The following is a 24,786-nucleotide window of genomic DNA, read 5'->3' as shown; positions in this document are numbered from 1 at the left end:
GGCAGCTGTCAGCTCAAGCCAGCAGATTCACGATTTCCCTGCTCACCGCCACCATTGATAGCTGTTATCCCCCCACCACCCAACATACCCGCAATAACTGCCGCCGCTGGCAAACATGGGAGCGGTGTGTGTGTGTGTTTGTGTGTGTATTAAGTGTTCCCCTATGGGATGTCTAGGGGTGGGGTGGAGGGGGAGTGACGAGGGCCTCCAGAAGCCATTGCTAAAACAAGAGCCAGGGTTCAAAGTTGTTGTTGGCGGGGTGTCTCTGCACAGGCACCAACTCTTTGTCCTTGGCCAGCACCGAGGAAAGCAGGCACCCTGCAAAGGTAAAGAGCGCGCGCGCGCCCCGGCCCACAGGGGCGCGCGCGCGCGCTCTGCCAGCCGAGTAAAGCGAGCGAGCGAGCGCCGCCGCCCCCCCACCGTTGTTGCTGCCACCTTCTCCCTGTCAACTCTTTCCCCCCTCCCACAACGACACACACACACACACCCGGCCAACCCGCAGCCCGCTCCTTCCTCCGTTTGGAACTTTGCTGACTGCAACGTTCTGGAGCCGAACGTAGCGACACAAGGGGGCGGAGGCGGTGGAACGTTCGATCCTTGCCTCGTTCCATCCGGCCTTTCCTCCCCCGGGGAAAGCAGGGCGGGGGAGTGGGGGGGGGAAGCGTGAGAAAGAGGGAGCTCTTGATCCCCGAGCCACGTTACCCCCTACTCCGCCGCGGGACCTAGCTTGGAGAGGAAACGGTGCGAGGTGGGGATTGGTGGTGGGGCGTGGGGGGGGGGGAGGAGAGGCGGCAAAGGGGAAATAAATAAATAAATTAGGAGGCCTCTGCAGCACCACCCTCCGGCCATCGAGCCGCACTGCACCTCCCCCTTTCTCAGTCACTCACTCACTCACTCTCCCCCCCCCACCCCACCCCCCCGCTCCGACTCTCAATGTTCCACACTGCCCGGCCACAGAGCCTCCTCTGCTGCTTTATTTCAACGCCCCCCCCCCGGGGCTGCTTCCATCCCCTCCAAGGACATTTTCTCTCCCCTGCCCTCCCCCCCCTCCCGTCCATCCCTCCCCCCTCCGAGCTAACGTCGGGACAGGACGCCTGCGAAGGTAAAAGGAGAAACGGGTTAGGTGGCTGCAGCAGGAGCCTGGGCGAGCATGGTGGGGGGAGGAGGAGAGGAGAGGAGGAGGAGGAGGGGAAAAGGAGCGCGGCGCCCGAGGTTGGGGGGGGGGGTGTTTGAAGGAAGAAAGAGAGATTGGTAGAGGGAGCTTTGTTCTTGTTTTCAGCGCTTGCTGCCTGGCGGTGGCCGGCAGAGCCGAGACTTGAGTTCACGCCTCACTTGGTGTGCACACACCACGCTGGTAGTGTGTGTGTGTGCGCGCGGGGGGGGGGAGGCTCCTGCCATAGCAGCCCCTCCATACCCTCCTGGCTGGGAGCTCGGCTCTTCCTACAAAGCCGAGGCGGGGGGGGGGGGCAGACGGCGACGACTCTCTCTCTGTGTGTGTGTGAGAGAGAGGGAGCGCGCGGTTGGGGGGGGGGGGAGCAGAGCTGCAATTTTTGCCCTCCTGCAATTTCCGACGAGGACCCTCTGGTTTTCTTCTTCTTCTAAAAATAGAATATATATAATACAAATATTCCAAGCCCTCCGATCTGAGCCTCCCTGGATGTGTTTTTTTTAGAGGGGGCAGGAGAAAAAAAATATGTCGGTCTGTTTTGTAGAAACTGATCAAGACTCGGTGGCGTTGAAAGCTTTGCAGAAGGTGCAGTTTGAATTATGCTTCTTCTTTTCTCTCTCTCTCTCTCCCTCTCCCCCTTTCCCTCTCTCCCTCCTCCTCCTCCTGCTCTGTGGTGACCAAATGCAATTCTTGCTGCCGGCCGTGTAAATAGAACCCGAGCTCGCGGGTTTCTCTGGACGGAGAGAAAAGCATTTGAGTCTGAAATAGCAAATCCTCTCCAGCCCTTTAAATACAGGGAAACAAGAGGGAGTGGGTGGTGTTGGTGGGGGGGTTTATTTCTCACTCCCCCTCCCAATTTGTATATCGGCTTAAGTCTTGGGGGTGGGGGGGAAAGGAGGAGATATGCCTGCCTTGACCCCCTCTGCTCCAGTGTAAATATTTAGAGGGTATTACTGACTTAAAGGGGGGGGGGATCCTATTTTTTTTGGCAAGCCTCTGCTATTTACAACGTGTCATAAGTTATTAATGCTAGTTGCCTGAGTACTCTGCTAAATCTGCCTCATGCCTCCGAACAAAGTAGACAATTGACGTACTGTCTGAAGAATTGGGGAGTGTGTTGTGGGTGGGGGGAGGACGCATGATAGGATTTGGAGGTGGGAGGAGAAAATCCTTTTTTAAAAAAAATCTTTTAAAAAAATTCATAAACCTTGGAACTGTTGCATTGGAACCTCAAACTGAGACGTTATTTTGGTCAACCCTGTTTCCCCCACTCATACCCCCCCCATGCAAATCTTCACCATGACCAGTTTAAGGGGCACCAAATAAGTATGCTTGCAGATGGCAGGGGATGTAGCCCTTCACTGGGTGGAACTGATTTTTATTTATTATGTGCAGGAGAGAAATGTAACATCAACAATCAACACAACAGTCATAATAAAGAGGAATCAAAAGATTTGTTGTTCTTGGGTGAATTACAGTAGAGTATAGTTTCAATAGTCTTGGCCACCAAATGTATAACTAAGTCATATTTATTTTCTTGGAAATTGACGTGTTTTTTTCCCTTTTTGTCCCTCCTTTGCTCCTTCCCTGAAAGTTTTCCAAGATGTCCAGTGACAGGCAGAGGTCAGATGACGAAAGTCCAAGTACTAGCAGTGGGAGTTCAGATGCAGATCAGAGGGACCCACCAGCTCCTGAACCCGAGGAGCAAGAAGAGAGGAAGCCTTCTGCCACCCAGCAGAAGAAAAACACCAAACTCTCCAGCAAAACGACTGCCAAGCTCTCCACTAGTGCTAAAAGGTAATCTGTCCCAAACAGCGGGTAGGAACTTTGGAGGGAAGTAGGTTTTATTTTTGTTTGTTTGCTTGCTTTGCAAACAAGGGAAGGTCCTTAAGATGAACTAACAGACTTTGAGATACAAGTGGGTAGCCGTGTTGGTCTGCCATAGTCAAAACAAAACAAAAAATTATTTCCAGTAGCACCTTAGAGACCAACTAAGTTTGTTCTTGGTATGAGCTTTCGTGTGCATGCACACTTCTTCAGATACGAAAGCTCATACCAAGAACAAACTTAGTTGGTCTCTAAGGTGTTACTGGAAATAATTTTTTGTTTTGTTTAGACTTTGAGATGTTGCTATTCCCTGTTGGGATGGCGTGACCCACATGGAAATAGTCCGTGGATTAAGAGGTCTCTTCCTGACACCACGCCAGCGATGGCGGTTGAATGGATCCAGGCAGAGTTGTGACCGTTGCGCTGTTGGGTTGACCCCGTGATTCTTGGGCGCTGCCCAAAGTGAGTGTGTTTAGTGAGGAGTCGAGTTGTGAACTGCTTTACACACTGTGTGTGCTGGGGGGCGCCCTGCTTCGATTCACTTTGCCCACTTGTAGAGCAGCTCCAGTTTCCCCTGGGCGACGTGGCGTCATCACGAGAGGTTCGTACATCCATGTACATTCATACCTGGATCGGAATGCTTTAACTCTTTCCTTTTGGTGGGGATGGGAGGTAATGGGGTGATTCATCATTTGGCTTGGGTTGGATGCTGTTTAAGAGCACTTGGCGGAAAATGACTCGTTTTTGCTTTTTTTGGAGCCTCATGCATAGAAGGGTTTTTTGTTTGGTTGGTTGAAATGCAAGCAGGTGTGCTAGCTTGAGTGCCTTTTACCTCATCGGAACTACAGATTAATGACGGCCCTTCTATCTTGAAAGTTTCGAAAACTTGAGAGGAACCTGATAGGGGCTACCTCTGTGCATCTACGATTTGCAGCTTTCTGAAGATCCTCACTCACGGATCAATTTTCTTTTAGCAGCCTTCTGAATTGGGCCAACTTAAAATGCCTTGTTGATCTCTGCCTCTTTGGAGATAACCCAGTAATCATTTCCTCCAAGCTCACTTTTAGCTAGGAATCTGCGTTGCACTCTCCAGTAGTGTATCTGACAAATGGCATCAAAGGTATTTAAGGGTGCAATAATCTCCCACAAAGTCGGTAGGAGTGTTTGACACTTATTTCAGAGGGGGCCCTATATGTTTGGAGGGTGCGTGTTGGAATATGCTGATGCCAAACTCCACATTCATTAGCAGCTCTGAAGCTTCGCCTTGCAGGTGGGCAAGTCCTGCAAAAATGACTTGAGGGGCGTGTTAGCTTTTTACCATCTGCTGCTTTTAAATCGAAAACAGTAAAGTCTGAAAATAAAAGTACGTACTGTACAGTTGTTGAGGGGAGGGGAAATGATAAGAAGTGGATCTTCTGTGCAACTTCTGATGGATTTAAGATTACTTTTGCTAGCGGCTTACTAGGTATTTATAATAGTAAGTTTACTGCTGATACATAAATCCAGTGAGTGATTCTTTTAATATCCTGCTTGATCTTGTAAAATCTTAGCCTTGTGTGTTCTTTGACCTGATGTTTTGTGTAAATTCATGTATGGTACAAATCCAGAGCAATTACATCTAAATCATTTGTCATTGCCATGGATCTACTACCATACAGGCAAAGCATAAATTATCCGAACTTTGTAAAATTAGCAGTAAAATCCCCCTCCCTTCAAAAGAGAGAGAGAGAGAGAGAGAGAGAATATTTTGTTATTGGAACAAAATGACAAAAGCTTCCTTCTTTTGATGACTTCTATTAACTGTAGCAAAACTGGTGAAACGTTTTCTCTCGGGATCCAAGCATCTTTATAACTGCTGTCCAGAGATACCATCTGGGCTGAAATCACAACTGATAGATCAGTGTTTGTTTTATTTTACGGGATTTCTGGGAAGGAAAAGAAAAGAAAAACGTTTCGTGGCTTTGAGGAGAGAAAGCAGAAGAAGGATGTCACGGCTTAGTTCCAGGCACCTGGCTGCATATATACCAAGGTGATCGAAATGCTAAAAGTCACTATTGGCAGCAGGGAGAACCATTGCCAAAAAAGAAAAAGAAAGGAAAAAAAAGGGTCCTTGACTACAACTCGCAGGCAATGTTGGTAGAAAAGTCATTCTCAAATATGCTTCTGTTTTCCTCCCCTCCCCCTCCCTCCCGGGTCTCATTTGCATATAAGATTAAAAAGAAAAAATGCCTTCTAAAGAGCGGCTGAAAATCCCTGAGACTCACTTTCCTGAGGGCTCGGTGGCAATTCCCACCTGGCTGAGGTGCAAATGCTCTATTTACCGTCACAGCTAAGAAGGGAAGCTGCAAAGTTTTTTCTCTGTTCTGGGATTTGGGTTATGCCTCTGAGAACAAAGAGGAAGCAGCCATGTTAGCATTACTGAAGCAAAACCAATCTTGCATTTAACTGCATGGTGGTAGAGGGCAGTGTAATTCCCCGGTATATTCCTCAGGCTCTCGCAAAAACGCTCTGTGTCTCTTCTCATTTTGCCAACAGGATTCAGAAGGAGCTGGCTGAAATAACCCTGGACCCACCTCCGAACTGCAGGTACAGAGAAACTGACCAAACTTAAGGATTTTTTTTGGGGGGGAGGGGGTGGCTGTGGGGGGGAGGGGAGTGAGTGTGCCAACGAGGGCAGAAATGGGGGGGGGGCGGGGGCGGGGAGTTAGTGCGAACAGAGGAACGCGCGGCGTCAGACAGATGTGTCGCTCTGCAATGTTTGTAAGTGGATTTAAGATAATTCGGGAATTGTGTGAGGAACAAGTGTAGCCAGATGCTGGATGGAACCGTACCATGAAGCTTTGATTGTTAGCTACACAGGGTAGGTGTCACACTTGCTGGAAATAGTAGCCCTTGTTGACAAGTGTTCTGTTTGCATAAGCTAAATTGTCATTATAGACGGGATTTCTCGTTAGCTTAGGGAGAGCTCAGGCTTATGGAATGGCGTGTTGGAATTGGAAGTGAAAACAGGCAACCCTCTGGGTTATTGGGTTTTTTTTTTTTGCGACTGTGCTCTGCTTCCCCCCCCCCTTTCCTTTTTTTTTTGAAAGAAAGTTGTAAGTGCAGCATCTGGAAGTTTGGTTTTCTGGGCAGACGAGAGTCCTGCGATAAAGAGGCATTGTAAACGCAACTCGGAGACTCTTGGGAGCGGTGGAAGCTTTTAGCAAAGGAGAAGGGCAAGTTGGTGCGAATGAATGAATGCTTGTCTCCTTTATTTTTTTTTTTTTAAAAAGTGAGAACTCTAGGGGATCTCCACAAAGAGTGAACGCCGGCTCAGCCTTTCGTTGAGAAATTGGTCAGTTGTCGTGCATGTGTGTGCAGCAAGCAAAACTGTGATGTGTTCTTCGAATATTCAGTGTTGGGACTGGGGAAATAAAAGTTGTTCTGAACTGCGCTGGATACCTCTATTGACTTTTTTGCTCTTGATCAATTCTTGTACGCTTCCGTCCTCCACACCCGCTGTTTGCGTTGCAGTTTACAGTGACCAGTATATTGGAAGCATTCTTCATGTGTGAGAATATTGCACTATTCTGGCGAGGATTGCTCTTTAATTGGATTCTGGGGGAAATAGCTGTCAGAGCCTAAGTGGCTTTTTTGTTGTTGTTGCTGTTGTGTTTTGGCGCAAGCGGACTCTTTTATCGCTTTTCTTACCTGCTCCAAAATAAATAAGTACATCTTGATGCTAGGAATTGGTGACAAAAGGGTTGACTCCTGCAGGGCAGGTCAAGCGCTATTCTGAGCTTTGTTCCGGCTCTTTGCTGCAACAGGTCGGATAGTCTGTTCTTTGTTGTTGCATTTGTGTGGATTGTTGTTGTTGTGGTGGTGGTGGTTGTTTTGTGTTACTGCTGTGTGGTTACATCACATATCTGGTCTGGCATCCTATAATGCAGGCATGTCCAACAGGTAGATTGTGAACCACCAGTAGATCACTGGACGTCTGTGGTAAATCACCAGTAGATCAGTGGCTCCCCCCAAAGAAGCTAAAAAACTTTGGCTCCCCTAAAAAAACCCTCAACATCTTTGCCCTGCACCCCTAAATGAATCACCAAAAACAGGGTTTTCCTTCCTAAAAAAAGCTCAATGTCGCTTTCCTCCTCCCTAAAGAAGCTCAACAACTTTGACTTGAAACCCCCCCCCCCAAAAAGGGGGGTAGATCACTGCCAGTTTTTAACTCTATGCGTAGATCGCAGTCTGTTGGAAGTTGGCTACCCCTGCTATAATGGAAACAGCAAAGCGGGGTGATGGTAGAACGTTTTAAAGAGGGAAAGAAACCCACATGCATTTGAGGCTGCTGGTAGAGAGACTGAGCTATGAGCTTAGAGAGCCGCAATTTGAATCTTGACTTGGCCCTGCCATCATCTAGCTCTAAACTGACTTATCAGGGTGAATTCCCAGCCCTGCCTGGAGGAACTGCAGATTGAACCTCCTTTCCGCATGCATGGTAGATGCTCTCCTAAGTTCTGGCTCTCCCCCCTGCAACCTCTCCACCCCAGAATATTGCGTTCTTGCAAACTTGCAGTGTTTTCGTAAAGTTCACCGAGGCTGAAGTTGGCGGTCTTCAACCTGCAGATTGATGCTCTGCCTTATTAAATTCATAGCTGAACTGGGAGATGAGGCAGAGGCAGCCTCTCTGGACCATTTCTCCTCGTCTCACTCCCCTGTGTGGTGTGTGGCCAGTGTGGTGTAGTGGTTAAGAGCGGTAGACTCGTAATCTGGGGAACCGGGTTCGCGTCTCCGCTCCTCCACACGCAGCTGCTGGGTGACCTTGGGCTAGTCACACTTCTCTGAAGTCTCTCAGCCCCACTCACCTCACAGAGTGTGTGTTGTGGGGGAGGAAGGGAAAGGAGAATGTTAGCCGCTTTGAGACTCCTTCGGGTAGTGACAAAGCGGGATATCAAATCCAAACTCTTCTTCCTCTGCCTTTGGTCCGCCTTCCCTGCTGCGCAGCACAGCTGCAGTCCTGTTTCCCTGTAGCAGTGGGGGTGCATCAGGTAGCATAAACAGTTAATTTAAAGGCAAAATGGCAAGATTGGGGTGGTAACCTGAAAATTGTTAAGAGCTATAACCTACGCGAAGTGTTTCAAGCACACAGGGAAAACGCCACACAAATACTGGCGGTGAACGATACGTTGCACCAGGGAAAGAAGTATTTTCTTCTCCGAAAGTAGATTTTAGCGTGCTGGGCAGTGCATGTGGTTCTTCCCACCCTTCCTTTCTGTTTGATGCACTGCATGTGTTTGGAGAACTTTGGATTACAGTAAGACTGCACGCGGTGAGAGGGGTGGGGGGGCTTATTGGTCTGTGGGTTCATTTCTGTTCTTGTTTTTATTATTCATTTTGTGTTTTTAATCTTGCGTTCTTACGTTCTGAGATCTACAGATGAAGGGCGGCATGCAACTTGGATAAATATATAATAAAATGACAATAAACTGCATACTTGTTCTTCCTTGAAAGCAAAGAGAGTGCAGGAAGGAAATGATAACGTTAAAAAGAGGAATCGGTAGCGGATATTTCTTTGTCTTTTAAAAAGCTCCTGGAGTATGAGAAATATCCAGGGGTAAATATCCTTGAGGTCCACTGTCTATGCCATGCGTGCCTTCTTGCCTCCGCGATTGACAGGGCTCCGCAAAATCAGCATACCACCGTGGAACTTTGAGGGGGCCCGGCTCCTTCATTGAAATTTCTTTTTGGGCCCGGCCCCCCAGCCCTCCTAGATGGTGTGTCTGGTCTATGCAGAGAGGTCTCGGAAGAAAGGGTGGCGCTGTGGTCTAAACCACTGATCCTCTTGGGCTTGCTGATCAGAAGGTCGGCTGTTCGAATCCCTGCGACGGCGTGAGCTCCTGTTGCTCTGTTCCAGCTCCTGCCAACCTAGCAGTTTGAAAGCACGCCAGTGCAAGTAGATAAATAGGCACTGCTGCTGCAGGAAGATAAAAACGGCGTCATGGTTTCCGTCATGGTGTTTCGTTGCGTCGGAAGTGGTTTAGTCATGCTGGCCACATGACCCGGAAAGCTGTCTGCGGACAAACGCCGGCTCTCTTGGCCTGAAAGCGAGATGAGCGCCGCAACCCCATAGTCGCCTTTGACTGGACTTAACCGCCCAGGGGTCCTTTACGTTTTGTTGTTGTTGTTTTTTACCTTACATGGCGTGTCTGGTTTATGCAGATTCTCTTTCTGCCCTCCACATCTCATTCCAGAGGACTTTAAGGGAATGATAGTCTCTCTCTCCTGCCTCTTGGGATGCCCTGCCCACCCAAACAGACTTGCACTTCTTAGTTTTGTGAACGCTATGCTTTCCAGGGGTCAACTTAGGATCTCTACCCAACCCGCCCCCCCCCAAAAAAAACCCTGGTGAGGCCCTTCCTCTCTTTATGTTCTTGGTGATGTATACAGAACTCACAGAGTCCAGGTGATTATCAGTGTATAGTCCCCAGTGTGGAACCAATGGCCATATTTTTGGAATTCTGCAGGTCTTTTGACAACAGTGGAGAAATCTGTGGAAATTTACCTATGTTCACTTGTAAAAGTTTGACTGGTTGTTTTTTTTAATGTGTTTCCGCCGATAATTATTTTACATATATTTGTCTGTCAGTAGTTCTTGTTTTCTCTATACAGTTTTAGTGTGTACGCTTCTTAAGGGAGGTCTCTGATAAAGCAGCTTACTTGGAAAGTTTGATAAACAGCTCCCGGTTAAAATGGTAAGCGTGGACACTGTGCCCCCTTGCAGGCTTGAAGCGAAGAGAACGTAAATGCTGAAATATTTGGGATTTCCCGCCGTAATTTATGGGAAGGAATGCTTCCTTCACGGGATACAAATTTGTTAACAAGGGTTGTACTCTTTTGGGTTTTTTTGTCTTTGTTTTTTTAAATAAAAAAGAGGCCGTTGGATTCTGCTGCCACACTAGCAATTTGGAAAAAAAAAAGTTCCTTGTTCTCTGTGAGAAATGAGAGGTGAATAAAAGTGAAGCTTCCCTAATAAAAAGGGGGGAGCTGTTTTGTTAGGGAATTGCCAGTACCTTGGAAGCTCAGGGTGTCTTCCATTCGTGTTCTTAAACGGTTTTAAGGGCCATTTCGTAAACTGCATTTTGTCTTCAGAAACCACTTCCCAAGTATATAAATATGTGTGCCTTATGAAGGGCCCTTGTGTGCAAATAAACAGCAAATTACTGTTTGCAAATTACTCGCGGGCAATGACTGGAAATCCCTTTTCTGGGGCGTGTTTTGGCAAAAGCTGCAATTTGCACATGTGGGCAGCTTTTAGAAATTGCGCGGCGCTTTGTGCCTGGGAACCGGCGCCCAAAATGTACCATAGGAAGATAATAATAATAAAAAAATGCATTTCTGTATAGTGCATTTCAGACACGCAGAGCACGTTGCAGAGATTGTGAAATGAAATCGTCATCACAGACATTACCCCATTAAACAACATCCTCACCGTTAAGCGACAGGCTCAGAATGTTTACAGCAATAAAGGCAGGGCGCTGTTCCTTGTACCGCCAATGCGAGGCTCAGAATAGTAGCTTTTCTTGGTGAGCTTGTGTTCAAAGTGAGATTCGAACCCAGGACATCCTTGCTTGCGGTTCCTCCTCTCGGCTGTTAACACAGCATCGGGTAGGGTTACGGCCTCTTTGCCTTTTTGCCCGTTCTGCTTCTGCAAATGGGATGAAAAGCCACAGTTGACTAGCATTTCCATCTGATTTTAAAACGATGCTCTCTCTCTGCTTTCTGTCTTGCATTAATTATCGTCGCAGGCAATCCATTCCAGATTTAAAAGCCTGCTTAGCGTCACCCCGTGCAAATGCCCTGAATTCAGAGCAGCGAGAAGAAACTGTTGCACTTTGTAGGTTGTGTTGGCACAATGCAGAGACACACCAGGTGCACTGCGAACGTTTTGGTTTGGAATTGCCGACGTCATATTTATTGTCTTACGATGCCAGAACTTGGGTGGGAAGGTTCTCAGTCATTAAAAGTGAAGCTGGGTAGCAATATAACTCTGCTCACAACTTTACTACTGCTAAGTGAGGTATTGGGGGGGCGGGACGGGGAGAGTGCTCTGCTTTGAATGGAAAACCAGTCTCTCCATTGTTTAAAGCTCCAGCGTTTCAGGGTAATAGGGATTCGCAACAAACCCAGTTAGATCCTGCCAAGAGTGATTTCTCGTCGTCCGAGCTAAAAAGTAATCACAAATGGTAAGAGGAAGGTTGGCTTCTTCTTGTGCCAGAACGATACTAATATGCAAAGGAAATGATTGGATTACTTCGGGGGTTGCTGTGTGTTATTTTGTTTATATGTATAATTAGGAAGCCACTGTGGTAAATGTAATTGGGGATAATTTACCGTAGCTTTCCTCACCGACTAGCAGCACTGCAAACATCGCGGCTTTCTCCATAATACAATTATGTTTATACCCTTTATCTGACAAACGTGAATATTCAGTGGGGTTTTTTTTTTGCCGACAATTTGGCTTGCAATTTATTTATTTGCTGTTTATTTGTTTGTCGGAGCTAGAGCTATATTCACACATACACCCCTCCCCAAATTTGGCAGCGTTGCTGTTAGATTTCAGTTTCTGTGTGGATTTTTTTTGAGCTCCGTTCTCACTCCCCCCCCCCCGCCATCCACTTAACATTCCCATGTAACAGCTTCTTCTGTTTCACCTGATTTGACCTCTTTGTACTCGACACTTGGAGAGAACTGGCCTTTTCCATCTTGGCTATTTGCAGATGCGCATCCAAGACATTTGCAAGCAGTAGTTTAACGTGTCAAGGAGATAAATCCATTCTTTTTAATTTAATTTATTTTTTATTTATTAATTAATTTATTGCATTCATGTCCACAGAGCTCAAGGTCCTGCTATCTCTACCCACTTCTCTTTCACCTTCACAACAACCCTGTGAGGTTGGCTCAAAGGGACAGTGACTGATCTCAGGTCACCCAAAATAGAAAATTCTTTCCAGTAGCACCTTAGAGACCAACTGAGTTTGTTCTTGGTATGAGCTTTCGTGTGCATGCACACTTCTTCCAGTGAGCTTCATGGCTGAGTGGGGATTTGAACTTGCGAGTTTCTCAGTCTTGAGTCTTGATGCTCCAACCTTGGGATGGGGAGCCTGCGGCGCTTCAGACATTGCCAGACTCCCAACTCCCTGCAGCCCCAGCCAACATGACCAATGAATGGTCAGGGTTAATGGGAGCTGTGTTCCACAACATCTGGAGGGCTACAAGTTCCTCACCTCTACTCTAACCCCTATACCACACTGGTTTGGAAACACGAGCCAATAAGGCGTTGACTGTGTGAATGCTCAGAGTGTGGATGGGGAGAGCGATACACATGCAAGCTCCACCCCAGTGTCCTTGAAGCTGTCTTGCCCTCCCTTGCTCCTCAACCATCCTTGTGTTGTGTTGGAAACATCTGCAGTGGGCTTCTATTCCTGTTTGCTTGGTTTTTTTTTTGCTTTATCTTGTCCATGATTACATAGAGGGTTCTACTCGTGTTCAAGGGAACACAAGTCCCTCCTGTAACATTAAGGGGAGGGGAAAGCTTTCTGCCTGATGCCAAAATTACAACGAAGGAGGTGCCAGGCAAGCTTCCTTTGGGAGCACATTCCCCAGTTGAGGAACTACCACTAAAAAGGCCTCCTCCCCACACCACAGACACCTGGAGAAGGCCCTTTGCTGAACATCTTAGACTAGAGCAATGTTTCCCAAACTTGGGTCTCTAGCTGTTTTTGGACTACAACTCCCACCATCCCTAGCTAGCAGGACCAGTGGTCATCAATGATGGGAACTGTAGTCCAAAAACAGCTGGAGACCCGAGTTTGGGAAACACTGTCTTAGGAGTATAGACGAGATAAGTGGTCCATCAGGTTTACTGTCCTCAAGCCATAAAGGCCAAAAACACGACTTCGAATTTAGCCCAGAATCTAATTGGGAGTTGGGATTGGCAGAACAAACTGGCAGAAGAGAGGTGTAATGTGATGACAACCGCCTAGCCTGGCAGCTGTATTTTGGGCCAGTTGTGGTTCCTCCAGAATGCCTTCTGCAGGGTGCATTACCAGGGCATGGATCCCTGAGGCCAGGCATGTTCATTCCAGGTTGAGTCGCAGCTGGAACATTAACCCAAGATGGCAGTCTGTGCTCCAGGGGCAAAGACAGGGCAGTGGATACCACTAACACCCAAACTGCAAGCCCATTCGTACAGGAGGAGTGCAGCCTTGTTGAGCGTGGCATACACATGGCGGCAGGCAAGTCACCCACCAGCAGAATCTCCGTTTTGTCTGGATGGAGTTATTGGCCCTCATCTAATCTGTTGCCACTGGTTTAGCACTGCCTCGTCACCTGAAGCGAAACAAAAATTAAAGGTCATGAAACTTTGGCATCATTAGATCTGAGACCAGGGATTGTGCATGTATGTACTGTATATGGACTCTCTGATCTTGGTATAGGTTTTTGCCCTTATATTTTTCCATGTGCTTTTGTTCTCTGTGCTTCCTTTCCCTTCACTTCCTGGCCTTCAGACCCGTTTCAGAAGTAGTAGCCAACTATTCCACAAACAGGGGTTAATTTACACCATCATGTCCACTATAAAATGAACGTGGGGGATTTTGCTTAACCGAGCTGTGTCAGATTTTTGCAAGGCACGCCTGCAAAACAACAATAAAAGATAGCAGAATCAATCAGTTACAGGTGGGTAGCCGTGTTGGTCTGCCATAGTCGAAACAAAATAGGAAATTCTTTCCAGTAGCACCTTAGAGACCAACTGAGTTTGTTCTTGGTATGAGCTTTCGTGTGCATGCACACTTCTTCAGATAGTGTGCATGCACACGAAAGCTCATACCAAGAACAAACTCAGTTGGTCTCTAAGGTGCTACTGGGCAGAATTAATCAGTTCATGATGCAATAAAGTGGAAATTGTGGGTGAGCCCTAAGGCACAAGTCAGCATTTGGGACGGGGAGTGGACTTTCAGTGTTGTGAATGTGGGGTTTTAAAAAATAGAACCTAGACTGCAATCCAGTGTGTCTCTTGTCTGAACTAAAACATATTGAGTTCAACTGGACTTAACTGCCAGAACTGAATCCTGAGGCGTGTTTTAGGCACAACCTCTTGGAAAAATCCTGCTCAGTCACAATCTGCATAGTTAAGTGTTGAAGAGTTAGGTTTTAAACAGTTTTCAGTGCAGACCTTTCGGGTGCTTTTATGATACCAGTCAATATAAAGCCGCTGGTAGCCTCATAAAGGTTGACTTGCCACTTCGAATGGAGCTCAACAGGCTGTGGGCTGCCTCCCATCAGAGTGGCCACATAAGATCAGCTGAACTTTGAGAAACAACCGGGAGAGGACAGAAGGCAGGCGAAGGTCTCACCATCCATCCAAAGTCAGCTATTCAGATCAGCTCAGTTACAATTTAGAAAAGCTGGACTTTCAGCCCTGCAGTGTAGGCACAACGGTTTGGGAACACAGAACTTATACCAAGCACCCAATTCTACCCTTGCCTATTCAGAAGTAAGTCCGTGTCGCAGGAATAGCCACCATGGCAACCTCCCAAAATTGCTGGGACTTCATTTCCCATCGTCCCCGACCATTGGCTGCCCTGGCTGGGGTTGATGGGAGTTGGAGTCTAGCAATATTTTGCCGGCACCCTGTCCTTCTCCTAGCTTGCCCTAAAATGACCACCAAGCCTGCTGCAAAATTGTTGTAGCGTTTCCCAGTTCGCTGTTTCCCCAGCACGTATATTTTACTCGTCTCTCTGCCCGCGGAACACGGGCACTCAGATTCAACCTTTTGCCTGACATCCAGGGCTTAAGCGCGTTTTCCTCGACAGCTGGTCATAACATTCAATTGATACACTAAGCCTGTTAAACCAAAGGCTGACAGGAAATCTGTGCCATTCACTTCCCTAGTAATCATAGCCGAGCAAGGAAGTAACCCTTCTTCTCATAAAAAACGAAAAGGGTCAGGAGTTTCTCATCCAGGAGCTGTCCTCAGACTTTGCTTAATGTGGCTTCCTTTGTATCTCGGCTAAACCTGAAGGGCGAATGTGTGGAGCATGTAGAATTGTAAAAAAAAAACCACACTTCTGCAGCCGTATTCAAGGCCTTGGGTTTCCCCAACCCTGATCTCCAATACAAATTAAATTAACGCTGGTCAGGTCCCTATCATTTAGATGGATTTCTCTCTTTCTCTTTTTCACAGCAGTGTAACAACACTTTCTTTCTTTTTTTGGGGGGGTGGGGGCGGAGTTTCTTCCTAAGCGCCAGCAGCCTGCAAGGGAAAATGGCATTTAATTCGGAGGAAGCTTTTGGAACCCACATCTTAGGGGAAATTTGCACTTGGCAAAAAAATGCAAGTCAATTCCTTGAATGCTGTTGTGGAATTTCCTTCCTTCGGAAACGGGTTTCCACGTGTTTTTGTTGTTGTTGTTGTTCCCTGCTAGGGAAAAAGAGTTCAAAAACAGTGCTGCTGTTTGGACAACGCAGTTCGAAAGCAAACTCCGAATTGGCTTTTTTGTGTTCTGCCGTCTTTGAAGCACCAGCCTCCCCCCCCCCCACTTTATTCTCTCCGGAGTATAAAGGAAATATATTTTCCTTTAGTTTCCTCCCCGTTTTTTTGTGAGTAAGCGCATGCGCATAAAACAACGTGCCACTGAGATGATCTTTGATTGTGGGGATCTCTGCTGTCGCTCTAATAGTGACTAGAGATAGCAGCTGTGGCATTTGGTCATCTAAGCAGTTGTGACAGGAGTTTGCAGCGCCAGTGGATCATTGCCAGTATTATACAGCTGTCCAGAAAATGGTGATGGATAGGCTCACAAAAGCGATTCGCTGAACTAAAAATCACAAGTTCTGCAAACATAGGAAGCTTTCCTTATACTGTCAGATTGTTGGTCTATCTAGCTCAGAATTGTCTGAAAGAGCCAGTGTGGTGTAGCGGTCAGAGTGTTGGACTAGGACCTGGGAGACCAGGGTTCAAATCCCCACTTGGCCATGAAGCTCACTGGGTAACCTTGGGCCAGTTACTGCCTTCTCAGTCTTGGCATACCTCACAAGGTTGTTGTGGGGATTAAGCATAGAGGGGGAGAACCATTCATGCCACCTTGAGCCCCTTGGAGAAAAAGGTGGGATAACACAGCCCCCTTGTGTTAAAATTATTGTTTTTAACAGGGATGGGGTTTTAACTTGGGTGGGTGCTGTTCTTTTTGGAGGGTGGGGTTGTTTTAAATTGTTGTTAAATGTTAGACTATGTGATGTGGCAGCTAGACTGGTGACTGGGAGTGGCCGCTGAGACCTTATAACACCAGTCCTGAAAGACCTTCATTGGCTCCCAGTACATTTCCAAGCACAATTCAAATTGTTGGTGCTGACCTTTAAAGCCCTAAACGGCCTCAGCTCAATATACCTGAAGGAGCGTCTCCACCCCCATCGTTCAGCCCGGGCTCTGAGGTCCAGCTCCGAGGGCCTTCTTGTGGTTCCCTCACTGCAAGATGCCAAGTTACAGGGAACCAGGCAGAGGGCCTTCTTGGTGGTGGCGCCCGCCCTGTGGAACGCTCTCCCATCAGATGTCAAGGAAATAAACAACTATCTGACTTTTAGAAGACATTTGAAGGCAGTCCTGTTTAGGGAAGTTTTTAATGTTCGATGTTTTATCGTGTTTTTAGGATTCTGTTGGGAGCCGCCCAGGATGGCTGGGGAAACACAGCCAGATGGGTGGAGTATAAATAATAAATTATTATTATTATTAGGATTAGGATTTTTGTATTTGTGGCCTGACGTATTATTTAGGGTTTTTGTTCTTGTTGGGGAGTATATTTTGTTATTAGTGTGCATATATTAGTATTGTTAATTGTTTGTGTTATTTTTATATTTGGCTCATTTTTATTTTCATTTTCATTGTGTATTTAGTTCTTTGATTATTTTCATTATGTGTTTTGTGCTTCGTATGCTGTAACTTTGTGTCGTGAACTGCCCTGAGATCTCTGGGTATAAGGCAGTATACAAATTTAATTGATGATGATGATGATAATAATAATAATAATACCCTCCAGGGTTTCAGATGGGGGGTGTGTGTCGGGCATTCCCAGTCACACCGACCAAATCAGGAACCTTCTGCATAGAAAGCATATTTTCTGCCACTGGTAGTATTATCCAGACTCCATGTTAAGGAAGAGCTGAATGATGGGGCTTTTATATATTAAGCAAATATATAATATAATATATATATATATTAAGGATACTTGGGCATGCTCACTTGTCTGCACACTTCTGCTGTCTATGGGAATGGAGATCTATGAAATAATAAAGAAACTTTAACCTGGAACTCTCAGCATACTTTCATGCCTTGAGTTCTTCTAAGTCCCATTGATTTTGTTGCACGAGGTCGTTAAATGCTTGATAAGAGTTTCCCCCTTGAAATGAATGGCTTTCAAACGTGCTAAACTTTGGACGGATCGCCAGATGGATGCTGGTGTTGTCTGGACATCGGATTTTGCATCCAACACCAAATTATAGGCTTGCGAAGAATTGTGGAATAGTCGCAGTTCAAAGGCTATTTGAGGTGAAGGAATTCCGAGTTACATCTGCAAGTCCAGAAATTGCTATGGTTGGTGAGTCCAGAATGGTCTCGATCTCTCTGAGACGACTCTTTGCAAATTTAGTACTGGCTATCAAGGTGGCTAAAATATGCACAGTGTGTATCTATGTATAAAAGGGGTCATTAACCATTTTTTGACAGATAATGCCGCCAGCTGCCATCGCGGCCTATTGTTACACTTACTGGTTCCCGATTACAGGAGCTGTCTCTAAATGGTACCGTCTGTGCTTTCTCCGAGGCAAAGGGCTTCCTGTTTATCTGTTATTGGCACTTGTGAAAATACTGCTTGACGGGGTTTTCCTTGCACGCTTGCATTCTGCCCTGGGGGAGCGAGGGTGGAGAAAGGAAACTTCGAATAAGGGTTGAGGTGGTCTCGCCACATTGGAGCGTGCGTACGAAAGAGTGTGTGCTTTTCAGTATTAAAAAATGTACTGCTTCCGGGTCAGTGCACACTTGCTGACAGGAATGAGCAAAAGCAGGGTTTGCTGGTTTCCGGAATAGTGATGGAAGGCGGGAGAACGGCAGAGGAAAGAGAGGGTTGTGAGCGTCCTAAGGACATCCCAACTGCCCAATGGTAGAGATGGGCCTTTGGCTTGCTGCTGTAGCACAGTGTTTCCCGAACGTGGCTCTCTGGACTACAGTTCCCATCATCCCTGACCCACTGGTCCTGCTAGCTAGGGATGATGGGAGTTGTAGTGCAAAAACAGTTTGGGAAGCGCAGCTGTAGCGGAACCATCCTTTGGAAGAGAGAGCTGGATGAAGCCCTTAGCTAGCCGATCCCGGTGGCAGGACTGTCTGTTCAAACTGCGACTTCCTTCATCGTTAATCTTTTCGGAAGGTAAATCAATGCGTCACAGCCATTTAAAGATGTGTTTAAGTAACGATGGCCTTTATTTACCCATAGCTATTATTAGTAAGTGATTTATTGGCGTGTAGGGGAGGGACCCGATGATTAAATTTTGGAGCAGCGAACTCGGGAAAAGAAGAAAAAGGGAGCGAGATGCCATTTAGTAGAGCAGCGGCTGCGACAATCAAATATTTTATTTTAGGCACTGTGCCTCCCTTTCTGCCACCTCTTAGTCCTTCAGGGTAACTAGTACTTAATGCGAGTAGCTATGGTGCTAGATACTAAACACAGTAGAATTCCGAGGCAATTAGATGCCTAATAGAATTTTAAGAGAGTTATTAATTTAGCAGACTTGACAAGGCTTGGAGATCAGGAGGGTCTTTCTCACTTTGCCACGCTTAGGAACGATTAGAGCATATTTTATCCAAGACAGGCTCAGTGTTTTCAAAATAATCATAATAAAAAATCCCTATTGGATCTTGTTTTGTACAGTGTCTTCAGACAGAGCTCCTCTCTTCCTCTATAAGCGGGGTGAAACTGCACTGTTGCCATTTTCTTAGGTGGGGGCCTGTGTTTAGTGTTTTGAGTTTCATATCCCTTCATTAGTGATGATGACGATGGTTATTATTATTATTAATCTTCACAGCACCTCGTTTTTAGGGGAGGAAACAAGAATTTTTTTCTGGTTTTCCTCTTCAAAAAGCCCTGTTTTTTTGAGGATCAGCTAAAAGTTTTGCAGCTTTTTTGTAAAGGGAAAAGCCCTGTTTTTTTGAGGATCAGCTAAAAGTTTTGCAGCTTTTTTTGCAAAGGGAAAAGCCCTGGTTTTTTTGAGGATCGGCTAAAAGTTTTGCAGCTTTTTTGCAAAGGGAAAAACCCTGGTTTTTTGAGGATCAGCTAAAAGCTTTGCAGCTTTTTTTTGCAAAGGGGGAAAAGCAAAGAGGAAAAGCCCAATTTTTATGGGGTTCAACTCACATTTCTGCAGCTTCTAAAGGAAAGGGAGCCTTTTCTACAGTTTCCAGACAGATAATCTAATCAGCCAGTCACATGTCGCTGGGGAAACAAACAACCTCTCTCTGCAGAACATTCAACAAAGGAGGGCGGGGCTGAAAGGGAGCCTGGGACTCTTATCTCTCTCCTGATCTCTTGCTGATCAGCTGCTGAGTGGGGTCCTTTCAACACTCCCTTTTCTCTTTGTAAAATAAAAAGCATGATCCTCTTTTGGCCCCTGGGCAATTCAGCTCCAGGGACCACCATTCGCCCCATAAGACGCACGGATATTTCCCCTTACTGTTTAGAAGGAAAAAAGTGCGTCTTATGGAGCAAAAAAAACCCCCGGTACTAGACACAACTTTTAGAAGACATCTGAAGGCAGCCTTGTATGGGGACGTTTTTAAGGTTTAATGCTTTATTATGTGTGTTGGAAGCCACCCAGAGTGGCTGGGGTAACCCAGTCAGATGGACGGGGTATAAGCAATAAAATTATTATTATTAAATTTTTATCGTGGGCTGGGGTGGGGAAGATGCAGTTCAAGTTAAAAGTGATTGGCTGCCGGTTTATTTCTGGAACCATTTCAAAGTGCTGGCGAAGGCTACAGAAACAAGAAAACCATTGGAAAAAAACCATTTTTAAATGCTGACCCCGCCCCCCCTGCCAGGTTGGGAGGAAGAACTGCCCATAGAAATCAGTGGAGAAGTCTAGAATTTTACCATAGATGTGACTGGGCAGTAGCATGTCTGGCCATAAAAAAAGTTAGCTCTTTCTGACTCGGGGCTTGTTTTGTGTGAAACATCAGATTTTAAAAAGATTTTAAATGAAAATAGTTCTGCCTGTGGACATTCCAATGCAGATTCCATCCATTATCCCCCATAATGTCATCCTCTGCCTTGTGCCGTCTTCTTCTGTGGTTCTTCTGCTGCTTTGTTTTAAGTATCTAACTGGTCCAAATATTGCCCCCCACTATCACCACCCCTGGACCAGAAAGTTCGGGAGTTTGAATTCAAAGGCAGCTGCAGATGGAAAACAGCGGCAGGCGGGATGGAGATGAGAGTTGATTTCAGGTCCCCCCTTGCCGTTAGCATAATATTTCCTTTAATTTTATTTGTGTTGTCACAATCTTTTAATTGAACCCAGCTTTGGGGATCTGACAGAGTTGAAAAGTGAGCTAAAAATAACCCAGATATATAAAATGCTGCACCTCGAGGGGGCTTTGGGTGAGAGAGTAATCGTCCAAGGGTCCTTTACCTTTGCCTTGACCTAGGGCAGTCTTGCATAGTCCACTGTTAATATTGCACCTGGGACAATGGTCTGAGTCCAGTTTATAACAGCCTTTCAGTGTAGCCCAGTGCAGTGTTAGAAACTCAAGATACTGTAGATCAAGAATGAAAATCCCGTTCTCTGTCTGTCTGAGGTGTGATGGTTAGCAACATTTATCTATGGAAATATTTATAGCCCGCATTTCCATAAAAATACAGCCAGGCGGTATACAGCAAAGAAATTAGCAGCAACATAAATAGAAGCACCAGTGGTGGTTTTCTTGCCCAGTGGTGGGCAAAAAAGAAATTTGCATTTCTGAATAGCACAGGTTTTAAGAGGCGTCTAAAAGAAAGAAGGGATGATTCCCGCCAAACCTCCAGTGGCAGGGAGTTCCACTGGGCAGGGCCTGCCACACTTAGGTCTCGGTCTTCATCAGTCACATGCGAAGGGCCACATGAAACACCTAAGAACAGCCCTGCAGCTGCCCATCTAGTCCAGCATCCTGTTCTCACAGCGGCCAACCAGATGCCCATGGGAAGCCTGCGAGCGGAACGTGGGCAAAAAGATTCCTGCCTTGCTGGGGGTTGGGCTAGATGACCCTTGGGGTCCCTTCCAACACTACAATTCTATGATTCTATGTAATAACATTCTCCCTACCTGTGATCTGCATCAACTGGCATTCAGTGGAGGTAGAAACCTAGCCATCTTCATTGACACCAAATTCTTAAGTGCTAGGGGGTTTGTGTGTGTGTGCATTTGCGTGTGTGTGTGGTCAGAATCAGGTAAGGGTATTTTGTGCCCTAGGCAAACTCTCTTCATGCATAATATAACAGTGCATTTTAGTGGGTTGCCTTGAGCAAGACAATGCAACTACTAACCAATTGTATCAATGATAATAATAATAGTGTAAATTTCCATTTGTAAAGTTCGTGCCATTTCAGCTCAAAACACTCTAAAATTACGCCAAACGTAACTGTACTATTCTGCAGCTTCTCACCGTAATGGTTTATTTATTTATTTATTTATCCTGTTCCTCAGCAAGTAGCCCTGCATATAAGACAAAAATGTGGGTTGGGTTAGCATATAAGAACCCAATAAAACTGAATTAATATTTTGGCAGTGGACGAGAAAATCTTTAAGGCTGCTATTCTGTGTGCAGTTACCTGAGAGGAAGCCACTCTGTACACAGCAGAATTTATTACCAAGTGTACACGCGTAGATTGTGCTTTTAAATATACTTCTGCAGCTTTTCAGGCCTGACATCGGGATGGACAAACCTAATAGCCAGGCTGTAAAGGAGATATCCACCCATCCATCCGTTCATCCATCCATCTATATTTCAGAAGGAAGAAATATACATGTACCTCAAAATACTTAACGAATATTGTTGGTGACCTTTGCAACAAATTAACAATTTAAAATAAACATGAAAGTTGGGATGACAACATTTCTCTGATGAAAATTGTTGTTGTTGTTCAGTCGTTCAGTCGTGTCCGACTCTTCGTGACCCCATGGACCAGAGCACGCCAGGCACGCCTATCCTTCACTGCCTCCCGCAGTTTGGCCAAACTCATGTTAGTCGCTTCGAGAACACTGTCCAACCACCTCATCCTCTGTCGTCCCCTTCTCCTTGTGACCTCCATCTTTCCCAACATCAGGGTCTTTTCCAGGGAGTCTTCTCTTCTCATGAGGTGGCCAAAGTACTGGAGCCTCAACTTCAGGATCTGTCCTTCTAGTGAGCACTCAGGGCCGATTTCCTTGAGAATGGATAGGTTTGATCTTCTTGCAGTCCATGGGACTCTCAAGAGTCTCCTCCAGCACCATAATTCAAAAGCATCAATTCTTCGGCGATCAGCCTTCTTGATGGTCCAGCTCTCACTTCCGTACATTACTACTGGGAAAACCATAGCTTTAGCTGATGAAAATATGGATGTCCTATTCCATACCTTCCAACATTTCTCCCATGAAAATAGGGATGACCTAAGGAAAAGCAGGACATTCTGGGATCAAATCAGAAACAGGGACAGCTTCTGTAAATCCAGGACAGTCCTTGGAAAACAGGGACACTTGGAGGGTCAGGAATGATAAGAACTTTTACAAATCTTGGTGGGATGGGAAAGGGAAGTATTCGCCAAGTTAGGGGAGGGGGAATGAGATGGAAAAATAAGAGCTTCTTTCTGCTGTCTCCTCTCCATGAAAGAATCAGACAAATTGCTCTTAACCCCCAGTAACGTTTTGGAAAATTGGATGACAATGCTAAAAGTGAAGGGACGTGGGGAACGGCAGGAGACTTAAGATTAGCTCTGAAGCAGGGGCACCCAAAGGTCTGCTGAAAGCGTCGATTCTCCAGGTACAAGCCAGGGCGGCTGCTATTTATATGCACCAACCTGGAAGACTGCTGAGTGCAAAGAGGCTTTAAAAAAAAGACATATGCTGAAATCAGGGGAGGGGGGCACAGAAAGGAGGAGAAGAGAAGGGCCATCTTCAAGAGAATCCTTCTCGGAAATGTCCTCCTCTGCCCCCTGCCCTACTTTCAGCTCCAAATACCCCACCCTGCTTACACAATGGCTAAGGGTATTTTTTTTTTTAAATGGTTCTGGTTAAAATAGAAGGTGCAAAAGGAAAATCTGCCCGGAACCCTTAACTAACAACAACAGTTCTCTGCAAGTTTGATCCATCTCCATGCTCTTAAGACTGTAAAATCTTCCCCCTCCCTTGGCCTTGGGAGAAGGACGTCCAGAGGTGGAAAACTGCCCTTCTGATTTTGCCACCCTTAAAATCCCCCCGCCCCAGCAGTGTAGTGGTTAAGAGTGGTAGACTCGTAATCTGGTGAACCGGGTTCGCGTCTCCACTCCTCCACATGCAGCTGCAGGGTGACCTTGGGCTAGTCACGCTTCTCTGAAGTCTCTCAGCCCCACTCACCTCACAAGAGTGTTTGTTGTGGGGGAGGAAGGGAAAGGAGAAGGTTAGTCGCTTTGAGACTCCTTCGGGTAGTGAAAAGCGGGATATCAAATCCAAACACTTCTTCTTCTTCTTCTTCTTCTTCTTCTTCTTCTTCTTCTTCTTCTTCTAACCTACTTCGTCTGGTGCTGAAACTGGCTTTGGTCAGAGTGTGTGAGTGGTTTGGTTTGGTTAGCAGGTGTTACTCCACATGGGCGAAGGGGAAGGCATGGCCACCCCAAGGGCTTTCTCAGTTCTGCCATTTCGGCTGTGCCAAACCCTCTCCAGAGATGCAGCCTCATCATTTTGCCACGCGTCTTTTGGTGAGCGGCTTATAAGTGGCTTTTTCCCCCCAGACAGGCCGGAGGCAGTCAAGTTCTCAGAATCATAGAATTGTAGAGTCAGAAGCCCATCCCCTGCATTGCAGGATTCTTTTGCCCAATGTGCGGCTCGACTCGAACCCGAGATCAAGAACCTTATGCTCTGCACCTTTGCAGTTCCTGTTCTGTGTTTTGGTTGTTTTTGTGCTGTCTGAAATCTGCTGTGTTCATTCTCGCTTTTCATTTTCATTTCATCACCGATGGCGTTAGCTGCGTTGAGGGTCCTCAGACTGAATTCCAGGTTAAATATCTTTAAATAAATAAAGGCCCCCCCCCCCCCCGGAGCTGTTCACAGTTTTGTTTTGTTTTTTTGGATTCTGATATACAGTATTTAGAATTTACCTGTGTGTGTGTGGGCCTCGGATTCTGGCTTTAAAGAATCACTCCACTTAATGCTCAGGTAACGGCATGCAGGGATAAATGAGTGGTTGTTTATATAGGATTATGTTGACATGAAGCTGCCGGGGGTACAAGTGGAGGATGCCACAATAAATGTGTTTGTGTTGTTCTGCACATCATTTCTATTAAACGTGTGACCTGAAAATGAGTGGTGGCATTTTAAAAATACTTTAATTGAAAAATGGCTCTCCTCTTAGGCTGTTTGTTTGTTTGTCTGTTTCATTTATTCCCAAGGAACTCATGCTGGCGTACATGTGTCTCGCCTTCCCAATTTTAACCTCCCAACAACCCTGCAGGGTAATAATAATAATAATAATAATAATAATAATAATAATGTGGTTTGTAGGGATG

General features: G+C 46.2%; 1 protein-coding gene across 4 annotated transcripts in view; it reads left to right on the top strand.

Moving 5' to 3' along the window:
- The first annotated feature begins 975 nt into the window (after positions 1–975).
- The window catches only part of UBE2E3 (ubiquitin conjugating enzyme E2 E3), a 93,001-nt gene continuing 69,190 nt past the window's right edge, over positions 976–24,786 (top strand). The window contains exons 1-3 of one of the 4 annotated variants that reach the window (XM_033167092.1): positions 976–1,102; positions 2,763–2,965; positions 5,531–5,581. In XM_033167092.1, coding sequence (XP_033022983.1) covers positions 2,772–2,965; positions 5,531–5,581 — 245 coding nt within the window. In that variant the 5' untranslated portion in view covers positions 976–1,102; positions 2,763–2,771. Of the gene's footprint in view, positions 1,103–1,597; positions 1,754–2,762; positions 2,966–5,530; positions 5,582–24,786 lie in introns of those variants that run through there. The other 3 variants (XM_033167076.1, XM_033167067.1, XM_033167085.1) reach the window with 3 other exon arrangements.

This window comes from Lacerta agilis, chromosome 1 (assembly GCF_009819535.1).
Source record: "Lacerta agilis isolate rLacAgi1 chromosome 1, rLacAgi1.pri, whole genome shotgun sequence".
NCBI classification, from domain to species: domain Eukaryota; kingdom Metazoa; phylum Chordata; class Lepidosauria; order Squamata; family Lacertidae; genus Lacerta; species Lacerta agilis.
The sequence above is the reverse complement of the archived record's forward strand: the minus strand, read 5'-3'. Positions and strand labels throughout refer to the sequence as shown.